The following is a 14,501-nucleotide window of genomic DNA, read 5'->3' as shown; positions in this document are numbered from 1 at the left end:
TAGGGTGCTGGTTTGGTGTTTCATACACTAAATGAACATAATTTTATTATGGTGTAAATTATTACGATCTTTTGGGTATAAGTTATATGTTACAGACAAACAGTAACTTTCTGAAACATCTTGTTGTTTAAGATGGAGCATTTTTGCACTGGTATTCCTATATGTAGTACAAAGCTGTGATTGACAGCTTTGGCATGAAAGCTGAAACTTGGGTCAGACAGCAGGGCACAACTCTACAAGATCACATACAAAATTTGTCATCTAAATGACAGAGGGATTACATTTAATTTGTATGACGTGGCTGGGGGGATGCAAAGCCTGCCAAAAAGTGACAAGGCCTAATCCCTCAGAAAAAGACCCAACTGTTGCCCCTAATCAGAGTAAAAGAAGAGGACAGGTTTTCTGATTCAGCAGTTCTTCAATAGCCTCTGTGACATCCCTGGTTTAGTAGTGGGCTTGTTTTAGGTATGCCTAAGTAACTCAGACTCTGTACAGCAAAGTTTCTAATTCTTTTAGTCAAGTGGTGCATTGCAGCATCTGAAGCACTTGCTTGCAGAGGCCATTCTGCTAATGTAATGAGTATTCTATGAAAATACAGCTTTGGGGATCAATATAAACCATCCATCTGTCATTAAGAAAAATAGTGAAGCTACTTAATCAAATAAGCAAAAAGCACTAAGCAATTTCTTACCGGTAATGTAACAGGCATCAGGGAATTGCAAAAAGACAAGGCAAAAGAAGATTAATATGTCTGAGTCAAAAGAAAACTTACCATTCTGCTCTTTGCAGTGGCTGTCGGTGCAGAAAAGGGTTTCTAAGAAGCGATGGTTAAACACAGTGAGTTGTGGCTGAGCACCAGCATTACCATTTAACCTTTATAAAGCCATATACAGAACACATACAAAGTGGATCAACATGCAACAATGAAACATTGTTAGTATATGTCCAAACAGGCTGTTTACACAATTTAAGGTGGAGCAGAAATCAGTCTGATTTAGTAATCTCCCTCCAGTCGATCCTACGCCAAATCTGGGTGCAGTAGTCGAGTGGAGGGAGCCAAGTGCATTAGCTGTTGTGGCATCATTACTCAACAAGGCCTAGAGAGAGCATTAGTCACTTGATTAGAAATGATAAAACAATAAGCCACAGAGAGTAGCACTTACAAACTGATGTCACTCAAAGAGTGTAATTACATTAGCAGTTGTTTTGCATTACAGTGAATTTTCCATGAGGGCAAGAGAAGAGCTCAATGGCAGTGGCAGGAATGTACTGGAACCAACAGAGAGATGAAGACAAAAATGGGAATGTTTCACAAGAAAGGGTGAATGAGTGCAACACTTGGCTTGACTCTATGATGTATGTTTTGTTTGTGTGCATGTGTGTGCCTGAGAGAGTGTGCACTACCTGTGTTCTTTGGGTTGCTGGGTGCTTGAGGCTAGAATCCAGGGTGACTCGGTCAGAGCGTGGCTGTCTTGATAGGGGGTCCTGACACACAAAGCCTGTGGGGACACCAAAGGTCCATTAAAGTGTTATCAGTAACATCAGGTCTTAATATGTTTCTCATTCCCATGACCTTCATACAGTATATTGCATCAGCTCTTCAATGTTTGTGCAAGAAACCAAAGTAGGCACATAAGCAAAAAGGCAATACATTAGATATAGCTTTACAAATATCATGCTTATACATGCTTTTGTTTTACCTTAGCATAAAGACTGACTATAACCTAAAATAAATTGTACAGAGGCAAGTGCTGTGCCAAACTTGTCGCAAAGAGTTTTAGTCACAAAGAGAATAAACATATTTTCTAAAATGATAAACTATTCCTTTACCTTTAGAGAGAGAGAGAAAAGAGAGAGAGAGAGAGAGAGAGAGGGAAGGTATTGTATGTTTTATTATAGTGACACGCTGCTCTAGCTTTATAATGCTCCAAACATTTACATTAAAGTGCATCCCTGAGATAGTTGAGAAGGGTGAGGAATTTCTTACTTGGATGTTCCCACAGTGTCAATATGATTTAAATCTATAATCTCTGTTTATTTATTTCCACACTCACACTAGCAAAATGGAAAATACAATATATTTATGTTGTATCTTGCAGTCATACTTGAGCTAAATTAAGTCTATTGGCAGATTGGAGCTTGAGGCTATTTGTTCTACCTCATCTCAGCCGTCAGCCAGGTAACAACCAGGCCCCTGCCATGTTCTTGCCTAAACACAGCAATTATACAAACATGGGCGACATGAAGCTGACAGCTACACAGAGACGGAAAATGAATGCAAATGGAATGCTGTGATTATTTACAGGTCTGGGATGCAGCCCAAGTGTTATCAGCCAACAGCGACTTTGTTTGTTTGGTACATAATAGATGTGCTGTGTTTTACATGCCACTGCTCATTTTCTCCAGACCCACAGTAACGTCTCACACCAAAGATAACTGGCAATTTATGATTCTATGCTTTCATTTAATGAGCTGGAGGATATCAAGCAACAGCATGACCTTGGCTAAGACATACACGTGTGCATACAATAGCCATTCTTCTAATATCATTAGGCTGAAATCACAGATAATGGTGTGCCAGTTTAGATGGATGCCAGTTAATCAATGGGCTCCGTGTATGCTGTGAATCGTAATGGTAATAAGGATCAAGCAGAGAACTAAGTTAAATAATCAAGAGATGTTCAAGTTTGATTAGTATATGTCTATTTGTTGCTACATGTATACTAACAAGGAGAAAGACTACTGCACTTGTGTATGTTGTAGTGTTCGGGGCATGAGATTTTAATATTTTAGGATCTTTAATCGTATTTCAATAATTAAGAAGAAAGGACACAACAGACACATATCTCATTGCCTGCTGCAAACACCATAGTGTAAACAGTGTTTATCTGCCTTGGGCCAGGCATTTTTTTCTTCATGATAAAGAGTGCTTCAGTTTGACATGTAGGATCCAGTTTCTCAAGAAAGCTTAATGACTACAAAACAACTAAGGCTTCTTTTGACAATTTTGTCCGCAAGTCATTTAATGTTAATTAATGAAGGCTGCGGTTTATTCTCTCAACACTGAAGCACCCATTATGAAGCCATACAGCTATTTTTGGCAGTTTGGCAACTTGTGGAATGCAGGAAAACATTCAGTGTTAAACAATAGATGACTGTCTCTATCAGCTTGAAACCTGCTGGTTTCAAGAGCGGACAACTAGCGTCAATGCCTTTGGAGTAAGGAAAATATGGCATAATTACAGCACTTTTCATATATTAGCCTCTCCTTAATTAACATCTTTATCAGAATTTCGCCACCATATAATTTACTAGCTTAGTGAATTTAATCATCAGGCGGTAAGCAGTGAATTTATACAAAAACTCTTTGAGATGCTATCCCTTGTAAAAAAATGTAGAATTAAATAAGAGTTTTATTTTGTCATTGTTTCAGCATGCACTCACCCACAAGTGAAAACATGTCTGCAATCATGCTGGCCTTTATCTTCAGATCAAGGGGTGCATCACTGCAAATAAGGGGATGTTAAACAATGAAACAAATAGAAAAATACAACACAAAAACACGCAGGGTAGAAAAAACATTACAGTCTACTGTCTTACTGTATGCAAATACACGTGTTGTCCGACCCTGACTAAACTGCTAAAATGACTAAACACCTCTGTAGGAAAAACATGTTGGCTACAATTGTGGTGTAAGGATATGTTCTCACAACACAAGTGTGACTGCCATATTTTTTTTTAATGCAGCACCTATTTTCTTAACCTTCTCTTTGGTAAAAAAGTTTGTAGAGTGAAAGAAATATTTTCAGTAAGAGATTCTTCAAAAATGAGTGAAAGGATCACTCACCATGCCAGGGAGGGAGAAAGATTCACCTCTAACAACCAGGGTTTTAGGTTGGAGTCAATGAGCACGTCAAAACCATAGAGTTCTACAGAGAGAAACACACAACAAATCAAAAGGTTTTCACCACAGACTGAGATGTCAGCACAATAATGCAGAATCAGAAATCTCACTAATCTGCTCATCGAAAATAAAGGAATGGCCTTTTAAAGTCACAAGTGTTTCCAGAGTTGTATCATGACCGCGTTATGGTGCATTTGGCAACATTCCTTATCTATTTCTGCTACTGATTACATGCATGTTATATACATAATCACTCAAGAGAAAAACACCAAAGCCTACTGCTGAGGGATTGGCTCAATTATATCAACTAAGTACAAGCACATTTCATCTGTTTTGAAGTCCCTTATGGCAGACGGTAGATCAAAAACAAACTGTGGCTGTGAATATTTTCATACATACAGTCAATAATTTTCTCATGATGGGGAAGGTTAAGCTATGTACATTTTGTCAAATTACATTAACAGGATGGATGGTGCTCTAATGTCTGCCAGGAAAAGCTTCACCCCCATCATAACGACAGTGGCTTGTCCAACTGGGGCAATTAAATATGAACTCCAGGAGTGCAGAGCTGGAAGTGTGATGGGGTGCCACATGTGGCAGAAGCCTGGAGGTCTAAAATACTTCATGGTATATGTTGCATATATTTGCTCCAGTGATACCTTAGCGCTGAGTGGCAGTTTGGTACGTTTTTTTTTTACAAATAGATCAGAAAGTTCTCTCAGTAAGAATTCATCCATTCTCTCCCACTTTTCCTCTTATTTCATTGACACCCTGTGCTAGAGTCAGCCCATGTGCCCCATGAAAGCCTTCACACTGCTCTGGGGAGTGTCACCCTATAAGCCAAAGAGCCGCTGGCCTCAGCAGCAGCGTGCAGGGAAACCACAGTATTTTATAGAGTTAGAACAAAGCCCCGTCATAGAGCCAGAGGAAAATTCCTTCTAATAGCACTTCAAAAGAGCAGACTGTGTTGAGAATAGTCCAGGGGGTTGGAGGTTTCAAAGCTGCCGTAAGCAGGACTGTTTGTTCTAGCATCTCAGGTCAATGCCAGTGTTAAACATACAAAATCCACCGTGACAGCGAGCAATGGTTTTAGATTGCACTTGGCTGAATAACGTTGAGCAGTGCTAGTTTAACAGAGTTAACGTTGTTAAGCTGTAATGGATATTCAGGTCTTTATGTTTTCAATATTTGAGTTTTTTTTTTCTATTCATCTAAGAATAAAAGTCATTAATAAAACTGTTTTATGATTGTATGTATGACCATATTATTCTCCCTGTAAGTTAACGGTAACAGGGTGTAATATGATCCTTGCAGCTTATATTAATACTGGGGAAAAAAAGTAATATAACCAAATGTATGTTCTCTTTTGCACCATGAGACTATGAGTAAAAGGCTGCCTGCTCTATTACTGTTTGAATAAAAGCAGTGTGTTTCAATCCCTACTGTGTTTGTTTCGTTTAAACAAGGTGGGTTATACTATTTCTGTTTTTTCATTTAAGTTAATAGACTTGATTTAAGCATTATGTCTTGTCCAAATATCTCGGCAGACTATGAAGCACATTAACCACAGTTTTCATGCATCACTTCAGGTGACAGCGGTATAAGATGTTACAAGGATATATTTATTGGAATTTATAGTTGCAAGCAAAAGTGTGGTCTCTCAGCTGGCTACAAAAAGCATAAGTAAGCTGTGAAATCTGCCAAAAGGGGGGGTAAAGTACTGACTTAGTACTTTGCCTACTAAGTAGTAGCCTAGACATTTGTGCATGCCACATTTACTAAATCTTGTAACGTATGCTTATATATTATACTGTATTTACTTCTTTTGACTACATAGATGAAAAAGTAAGAAATTAATATTTGATGATTTCATAGTCATATTGTAAACATTATTTACCTACCACTAGGAAATCTTGGTAAAACTTAACACTCGATTTTTTAGCATAGTTCATTAGGCTACTGTATGTTACATACATCAGGTTGGGAGTTCAACCTCATGGCTTTCAAGGTGTCATGAGGTCTAAAGTGCTGCAAATGAAAATTTTCACCGTGGAATTGAACAAACTTTGACACACATGCCTGAGCCAAAACCTGCAACATGAGCTGCCAGTCCCATTTCTAACTTATTCAACTCCTGAAGATGGGCTGGACCCCCACTGTTAAAACATTGCTTGCTTAAGCAGAGCACTAGGATTTTATTTTCCACTTGCAGGCTTATCCTATTCAATCTACTTGTGTGTGTGTGTGTGTGTGTGTGTGTGTGTGTGTGTGTCATGAAACATCGTGCATTACGGTGCTGGTTTGAACTGGCATTGCCTCATCAGTGGCACCACAACAACAGGGGGAAAATGGGGAGATGTTACACCACCTCACCAGCACCCGACAAGCAGACTCCATGTGCAGCGCATTTTCCTCCAATTAGGAGCAGACGCCACTCTTGCCCTACAAGCTTGCTGAGCTGCTCACTACTAGACACGTTTGTTCTGTGGCTCGACCACTGCCGGGGGAGCGCTGGTAAATGCGCCCACAGAGAACCCACAACAAGCATCACAGACAAGGAGAGGAGAGGCAGTGAACATCAACATCACACCCATCAAAGGGGAAAGGAGAGAAAACATGAGACAGAAAAGGGGGATGATGAAGAACATTTGTTTTGTTTTTTTATTACTGGATGGGCGCTGCTGGAAACTTCACCACAAGAGACAAACGCCCAAACACAATAATCTCCCCACCCTGACCGTGCAGCCTGTTGGCCCACAATAACAGCAACGTAAAGTATTTCCATCATGTGTGTTTTCTTCATAGGCAAGGAGAATTGAATAACTCTTGCATCAATCTAAGATAAATTATTGCTGCTGAATTTCTCTTTCGTTCCAGGGAGGACAGTGAAGCAGCTTGGAGCCACAATCACAAAAACACTCAGAAGACAACAAATTAAATGAATACAGTTAACACTCAAAAGCTTTATTATGATAGCGGGACCCAACCCATTAATCATTCTTAAAAAGACTCAATTATACAGCAGCCACACTGTCATCATAGGGAACAAACATTGTGCTGCAGTGAAATGTGGGAGTATCTGACAAATGTGAAACAGGGAGAGTGGTTCACAGACAGGGGATCCAACCACACTCAGCACTTAATGAGGGACATTCAGTGGAACACAGGACCAGTAAGTGGAATGTTTTGTGTGTAATAAAATAGGCCTTTGGCTTGGCTAATCAGATCTTAGTCAAAACATCTCGTAATCAGCATCCCTCAGCAAAAAGCCTGTCCATTAATCACACAGCAGCGGTAAGGAGCTGCATGGGTGGCATTTTCTCTCCATAGACATACACACACACAGACTTCTTCCCAATGTAAAATAAAAAAACCTGTTTCTATTCCTTTCCACATGAGACATTACAGAGCTATAAAAAGATTTTGCTGCAGTATGCCCATTTAGATATGCAGCCCAATTTGAGCAAAGGGAAGAAATCCCATTTGAAAACAATAAACATTGTATTAAAGCCATTAATAGACATTAAAATTGCAGGGAACAATTTGCAGTAAATTAAGATTATAATGTGCTTTATGGTCTTGTATGGCTTCCTTCCAGACAAGCTAGAGACTGTGTAAAAACTCAAAACAATGGCTGCTTTTATCGACACATTCGCTGCTCTAACGCACATGTGTTTGCTGCCATGCTCTCTGACTCGCTACCTGTTTACTATTACAGGAAGCTGTTAAGGCCTAAACTGAATGCTGGGAGTATTGTAGGGTGCAGAACGAGTGGAAAAGTAATAAGGTACGATAAGTGCAAGACAGTACAGCAGCTGAGTGAATGTGACTCCTTGGTGGTTTGGGTGGATTTCATTTAAGACAAGAAAAAGATCATATTACATTGGACTCCTTAAAGCAGTCCTGTGTGTTACTCATAGTCATGCTTTACACTGGTTCCTACATGTCTCTGCACTCACACTGTCCACACACGCACGCACACAAACACACACACAGGGACATCATCAACAGAGAGGATAAGGTTAGTCCTCTGCATCAGTCTGTCTTTGGAAACTTAATCCTGTAGACAGATTGTGAATGCTGTAATTAACTTGCTTGAGGCCATATGAAGACAACAAAATTACACTAAATTCAACAGTAAACTGATATGGTTGAAGTAAGTTAATGTGCATGCTCACAGCAGACAACATAGTATTATGTATCTTAGCAAAAGATGTAGGCCCTAATTGATTTTTACTATGCATTGCTGTAAGTCTTTATAGGTCTGTGTAGGTTTACATGTAAAAAGGATTTTAACTTCTTCACTTGTCACTAAAAACAGGTGTAAGAACGCTTCAGGCTGCATGTAAATATTTAGATATTTTGATTTAATTTCAATGACAAAGTATATAATAGTAAGTAATATTTCATGACTCAGTCATTGTGTCATACACATTGATGCTGCCTACATATCTGCACAATGTTGGCTTACATTGCATGTACAACATAAAAAGATTTAGGCAGTAGTATATTGTCATTAGCAATCTTGAAGGGCTATAACATGATTTTGTTTATACAAAAGCTGAGACATGTTGACATATGCTAAGGCAAAAAAAATTATCCTAAGTATGGTGCGATACAATGTGTATATTTCCATGTACTGTATATACTGTATTCAAATAAATAAGTGAGAGGATTAATTTGAATAGCAGCAAACTTGTTTATCCATTCCTGTTTTTCACTCTCACACAAGACATGTCTTCTGGTTGTTTATTCATGTCTCACATGTTCTATGAGATGCACATTGAGACGTGGTAAGCCACATTTTCCTGTCAATACCTGTATGGTCAACATTCACACCCTGCGTTAAAGTGGTTTTTCAACATAGCAGTGATGCTCAGGGTGCAGATAGCATCTTTATGCAGGTACTGTCTGATGGTGTGAGTGCTGCTACATGCCAATAAAGCCCAAGCAGCCAACAACCGGGGGGTATTATGTCTACAGAAGCTTGTCACAACTGCACAGCCCTGTATTTTCCTAACATCTCAGAGGTGAAAGAGAGTGTACGCAGGAGAAGAACAAACAGAAACAGTGAGAGAAAAGGAAAAAGAGAGCAAAAAAGAGACAGCGGTGCTGATGGAGGCTCGGCCAACGTGCTCGCTTTCAAACCCCAAATCTCAGAGAGACTGCCAGACACAGAGAAAGAGCACAGACAATTAGTGCCAACACTAACATGGGTAATGGCTCCAAAATGGAGTTCACACAAGCCGGCTGCTAGGCAGGAGCAGCCAAGAAAACAGTCAGCCTAAATCAGGCAGATCTGAATGGCAACAGATTGGAGGAAGTGAATTCTTGTCTCAGTCAACAGACCCTCCACAACCCAGCAGTCAGGCAGAGGGCAGCAACAGGCAGGAAGGCTCCACACTGAGGAATGCCTGTCTGCCACCTCAGCATGGCTCGGCGGAGAAATAGTATGGAGGAACTGCTGGACAATGAATCTGAAATTAGGGGATATGATGCGTGTAGTAGTGTCCATGTGTGTCTCAGTGTATCTGCGCTTTGAGGAAAAAAATGTTGACTTGTACAGAGGTCAGATGAAGCTGCAATCGCTAAGTTGTACTTTGTTTTCCTACATTGCATGTTTTCCATAACCAAAGCTGGCTTATACTTACTGCTACTCTGCTTTTAATAGATTTGTTTTGTTATTGTAAAAAACCTTTTAAGAAGAATATGAAATGATCACCAAAGCAATTTGTCTTGTGGGGAACAAACATCTTGCAGGCAGCGGCTATTTGGAGCTCAGCACTCAAGAGAGTTTTGATGATGAGGTCCTCCACCTGTCTCATTAACACTGAAACACACAAATAAATATGAGTGGGCCTTTGATGTCGTGCAGTACTGTCTTGATAGAATTTTAATCTTTTGATTAATGACAGTTTTATTAGACTATGACTGATAAATTAAGAAGTGAACTGCAAACTGTCAAAATTTTACTTCTAACATCTTAGCATGTATATTAAAATCAAAGGTGAAAGGTGAATGTTTGACTCACTTGTGGTGTCCTTCCCCTCCTGCTTCAAATACCTCAATAATGCACTCATGCTCCACTTGTTCCCATAATCCTCAACTTCAGGGTCATCGCAACTGAAAAAGAAGAAATGCACTTCAAATGGTCAAGTTCTAATAAATAGATTAGTCGACTGGGCATAACAGCTCCACATGCAGTGTATGTGGATGACAGATGAGACTTTACCTGACATAATCGCTGCTCTTTTTGTTCACACTGTAGTTGGTGAGGTGCATGAATGTGTTCTTAATGTTCTTTGATGTCCGATCATACTTGACTGTAGCAAATCTGTGGACAGGCAGTGTTTATTTGAACAAGAGAAAAAAAAAATCACCCAACAATTTCACTATGTATTTATCTTCCACAATGACCACATTGATAAGGATAAGACTGACACTTGACTAAATAATAAGGGTAATATGGGCAGAGAATAGTTTCAGGCAACGTTTGAGAGGAGTGGATGCCACATGTGCAGTAATGAGAATTCCTTGGCACGCTCCCAGCACCTGAATACCAACATAACCCAAAGGAATGTCAGGAGATAAAAGTGGGATTCTGACTTTGGCCATGATTTATTTCAATCTCAGTTGATAATGAAGCCAGAAAACAAGAGGGTGGTGACACTCTGAATCCAGCACGTACCTCTATCAGAGTAAAGCGAAGGGCCAGTCATGCTATAAATCATCCACCCTCTCTCAACTTGCTGACTCTGATGTAGGGATGAGTTCTGATAACTGGTGTTGTGTTAAAAGTCTGTTTCCTAGTATGTCTGTGTTTCCCTTTACCTGAGCCTGAAGCTAACAATATTCCTAAACTTGATCTAAACACCTACCCTGCTATGCTACGTCTCACCATAACTTAACATGGAAGGATGGAAGATGCTAAACTGTCCATCCTATTTAAGTTTTTTTTTATATAGCTTAGTATTGTAAGAATTAAATCAGTATTATGCTGTAAGAACAATCCTAGATTTTCTGCAGACAGACAACTAACATCATCTGTCATATAAGCTGAATGTCTTATTGTATTATATCTACAAAAAAAAAAAATTTCTTTCAAATGTCACGTTGCTAACCCAGTAATTTAAACCAGTCAGCTCATTAGCTGCCTTGATTTCCTGATGATACCATTGCCTGTATCTGCATAACATCAGAACAAGTTGGAAACAGTCGAACAGAAAAGTAACCAACACTGCATGCAAGATATTTTTTCAGTTTCAAGCCTGACTAAGGAATTAGTCCCTAAATCATAATTCAATAAAAATTATTAACACGATTTCAAGGAACTGGATTCTTAAATATTACATTTTATCTTTCTGTGTAGATTAGTTTTGTTATTGCAGTGATTGTAATAAGAGCAATAAGTACAGTTTTTACACTGGTTAAACAGACTTCAGACTACAACTGAAGTCTACTGAAGTCGACTACTGTTACGATCCCTGCCTTGTTCGTTTATTTTTTTGTCCCTGCTCTCTCTGTCTGCCTCCCTCTCATTTTCACCTCATTAGTTTTACCTGCGTTCTTCCTCTGTTCACTTACCTTTAATCACCAATTCAGTTTCATCTGTTTACCAGCCTCCTTTTATAAGTCTCCTTCTCACTACATCGGTTGCTAGTTTGTTGTTTTTTTCTCTTCCTGCTCATTTGTAACCGTTTGCCTAACCTCGTTTGTTCCTGGACTTGCCCTCATATTTTTGAAACTTGTTTTCCCCTTAGACCATGGACCTTTGCGCCCATGCGTTTTTCTTGTTAGTTTTGTGCCTGCACTAAAGCAGTGATTTTATATTGTTACTTCGCCCTGGTTTCCACTGCGTTTTTGGTTGTATCTTTGTTCTGGGTTTTGCATCTCTGGTTTTGGTTGTTACCTTGTCTTCTGCCACATCTTTTGTTGCTTTTTTCATTTTATAAAAACCTTTTTTTGTTTAACCTCTTTGTGTCCTGCTTGATTGGGTCCCCTTGTGGTGAAAATCTCTTGTTTGTAACAAAAAGTCCTTTTTTTTCCAGCACCACTACAGTACATGCTCCATACAGCATTAAGGCTGCCCTCTTCTGGGCACTTAGAGAATAACACAATATCTCCAATACCTACATCCAACTTTCCATTAAGAAACAAGCTCTGCTGCACACTGTTTATGAAGTTGCTTAAATACATTAAAAATATAGAACACATTCAGAACACGGAATAAAACAAAAATATTAAATTTAAATAACAGCATTTCAGTTGTACTTTGTCAGGGGTTGATACAAAAAATGCTTTAGGACTTGTAATAGATAGAAGTAATCTGTAATTAAATTTGTACATTTTTGAGTTTCAGTCACTAAGAAGATCAGTGACCACTGTCATCAAATACTCCTTTGACTAGTAAGTACATTAGTATATACTCACCTAGCCAGGCCCTCCTCATACACATAGATGAGGAGTGGATCATATGATGTCACCAACACATACAACCGCACATCAAACTTGAACTCTGTTAACAAAACATATTAAGATAAGTCACGCAAATTTTTCAGTTCAATCCTTCACAGGTCATCTCTTAAATCAATCAAGGAAAACTCACCATCAATTAGTAGTGGGTTATTAATGTAGCGAGACACTAATATGTTTTCATCCATTGAAATCTGATTTGGCTGTAGATGACAGAAAGAGAAAAGATAAAAAAATAAACAAAGAAAAAGTTGCAGAAAGTGCTTTATCATAATCATCTTAGCAAGTTTAAAGATACAATGCTACATGTTAATTCATGTAAAACAGCATTAGTGAATACTTTAGAGCTGACGTGACGCTGCAGTTACCAATAAACATCAAAGAATAATCAGATCAAGAAATGTTAGAGACTACAAAGATACTGGTCATAGCAGGTCAACCTTCAATAACAGCCTATAAAAACATAATCTGGTGGTGGGAGATGGGTCATTTATGAGGTTGAAATGTGTTGCAGGTGGTGAAGTTGAGAGGAGCAGGGAACAGGGGGTGGTGTAACCTCAGTGCTGGCTGCAGTTCAGAGAAACCCAAACCAAAAAAAATGAACGTATTTCTTTCTTCTCTCCAAATATCGCTCTTACATTCTTTCCACTGTTTCATAAAAATGCCGGAGAAGAAGAAGAATTGTGCATATGTTTTCCAAGAGTGAGAACCTTGAAAGTGTGTGATTTACTCCATAAAGCTTATTAATGCCTGAAACACTGGTTGATACTTATTTCGAAGACAGCTGTATCTGTACACTCCCACACATACATCTGGCCAACTGACTGTCTGTTCACAGTGTATTTTTCAAGCAAAAGTGCTTAGAGGTAACTCCCCCCAGCTTTGTTATTAATGTGAATCTATGCTTACATGTGAATTAGAAGCAATCTTTCACACACAAACGGGAAAGATGATTGACACTGTCTGTAATGTTTGACTAGCTTAGCTTAGTGTAAGGAGTAGCTGTATCCTGTTTCCAGTCTGCTAACTTAAGATAACTATCTGCTGGCTGTAGCTTCATAGTTATCCTACAGACATGTGGCCGGTATCGATCATCCAAAGTCATTTTTGGCAAAACTGCAAATAAGTTTAGTTCCCAAAACTAATACACAGCGGTACTCAAACAGATTTCACATGCAAAATAGCAGCAGAATGTGGTTTAAGCTTCCACTAATGTGTCATCATCCACAAAGTTTGTTTTACTGAGGACATGACAACTAGTGACAAGGGTCACAGGCAGACATTGCTTCATTTTAAGGAATCAAAAGCCAAAAAAAGATAAAACCACTGTATTACGGAGAGAAAAGTCCAGTGGGTAAAAATCACTCACATTGCTGACCAGGTAGATGCCGCGTCCTCTTGAAGATGCTACTGGTTTAATAATCCATGGACCCTTGTCCTTGGCAAAACAATCTTAAGATAGAGGCAGAAAGAAATGTTGAGATAAGAAAAGATTTATGGTGTATATTTTAAACAGGCAACTTCTGAAAACATAACATAAACAAAGCTCTGCTGAGGCCAACAAAATTAGATGAGAGGTATCTTACTGCAGAATTCCTGGTACTCAGAGGGAAGCACAAAGGTCTGAGGAACAATATGGAAGTTTTTGAAGCCATGAGTTTGTTGCATCCGCTGGATATTTTTATAGAGACGGTCTTTGCGCGTCAGTTCATATGACCTGGAAATGAGCACAAACTCCACTTTTAAAAACATATGAATACATAACAGTTACAGAACGCCCTCTGCCTGACAGTGTGATTCATTTCATGTTTCAGAGAACAAAATGGGCTTTGCAGCGCATGCCAGCAAACACACTGCCAGCTCCGAAGGGCTTAGAACAGCTTGGGTGTGATATTTATAACACAGAAAACCGTGGCAATACGCTCATATACTGAAGCACTCTATTACTACTATACTGTACCTGGGAAAGTGGTTCACCTTCTGGAAGTCTTGAAGGCTGCGTAGTATGTAAGGCTTGAGGTGAGATCCTGTCCACATAAGGTTAAAGTCATTACTGTTTGGGTGAACCTGAAAGACAGATGCATTTCTTAAATGGAAGACTGACAGAACAGAAATAGTCTTTATC

General features: G+C 39.1%; 1 protein-coding gene across 3 annotated transcripts in view; it reads right to left on the bottom strand.

Moving 5' to 3' along the window:
• Positions 1-14,501, bottom strand: part of ttll5 (tubulin tyrosine ligase-like family, member 5) — a 36,959-nt gene that overhangs the window by 19,278 nt on the left and 3,180 nt on the right. For all 3 annotated transcript variants that reach the window (XM_026355089.1, XM_026355092.1, XM_026355090.1), the window contains exons 5-16: positions 14,337-14,443; positions 13,963-14,093; positions 13,746-13,828; positions 12,510-12,579; positions 12,335-12,419; positions 10,137-10,238; positions 9,936-10,027; positions 9,627-9,734; positions 3,848-3,929; positions 3,445-3,506; positions 1,405-1,499; positions 773-814 (exon numbers count right to left, since the gene is read on the bottom strand). In XM_026355089.1, coding sequence (XP_026210874.1) covers positions 773-814; positions 1,405-1,499; positions 3,445-3,506; positions 3,848-3,929; positions 9,627-9,734; positions 9,936-10,027; positions 10,137-10,238; positions 12,335-12,419; positions 12,510-12,579; positions 13,746-13,828; positions 13,963-14,093; positions 14,337-14,443 — 1,059 coding nt within the window. The remainder of the gene's footprint in view (positions 1-772; positions 815-1,404; positions 1,500-3,444; positions 3,507-3,847; positions 3,930-9,626; positions 9,735-9,935; positions 10,028-10,136; positions 10,239-12,334; positions 12,420-12,509; positions 12,580-13,745; positions 13,829-13,962; positions 14,094-14,336; positions 14,444-14,501) is intronic.

Source organism: Anabas testudineus, chromosome 12 (genome assembly GCF_900324465.2).
Source record: "Anabas testudineus chromosome 12, fAnaTes1.2, whole genome shotgun sequence".
NCBI classification, from domain to species: Eukaryota; Metazoa; Chordata; class Actinopteri; order Anabantiformes; family Anabantidae; genus Anabas; species Anabas testudineus.
This window is presented reverse-complemented; position numbering and strand designations above follow the sequence as displayed.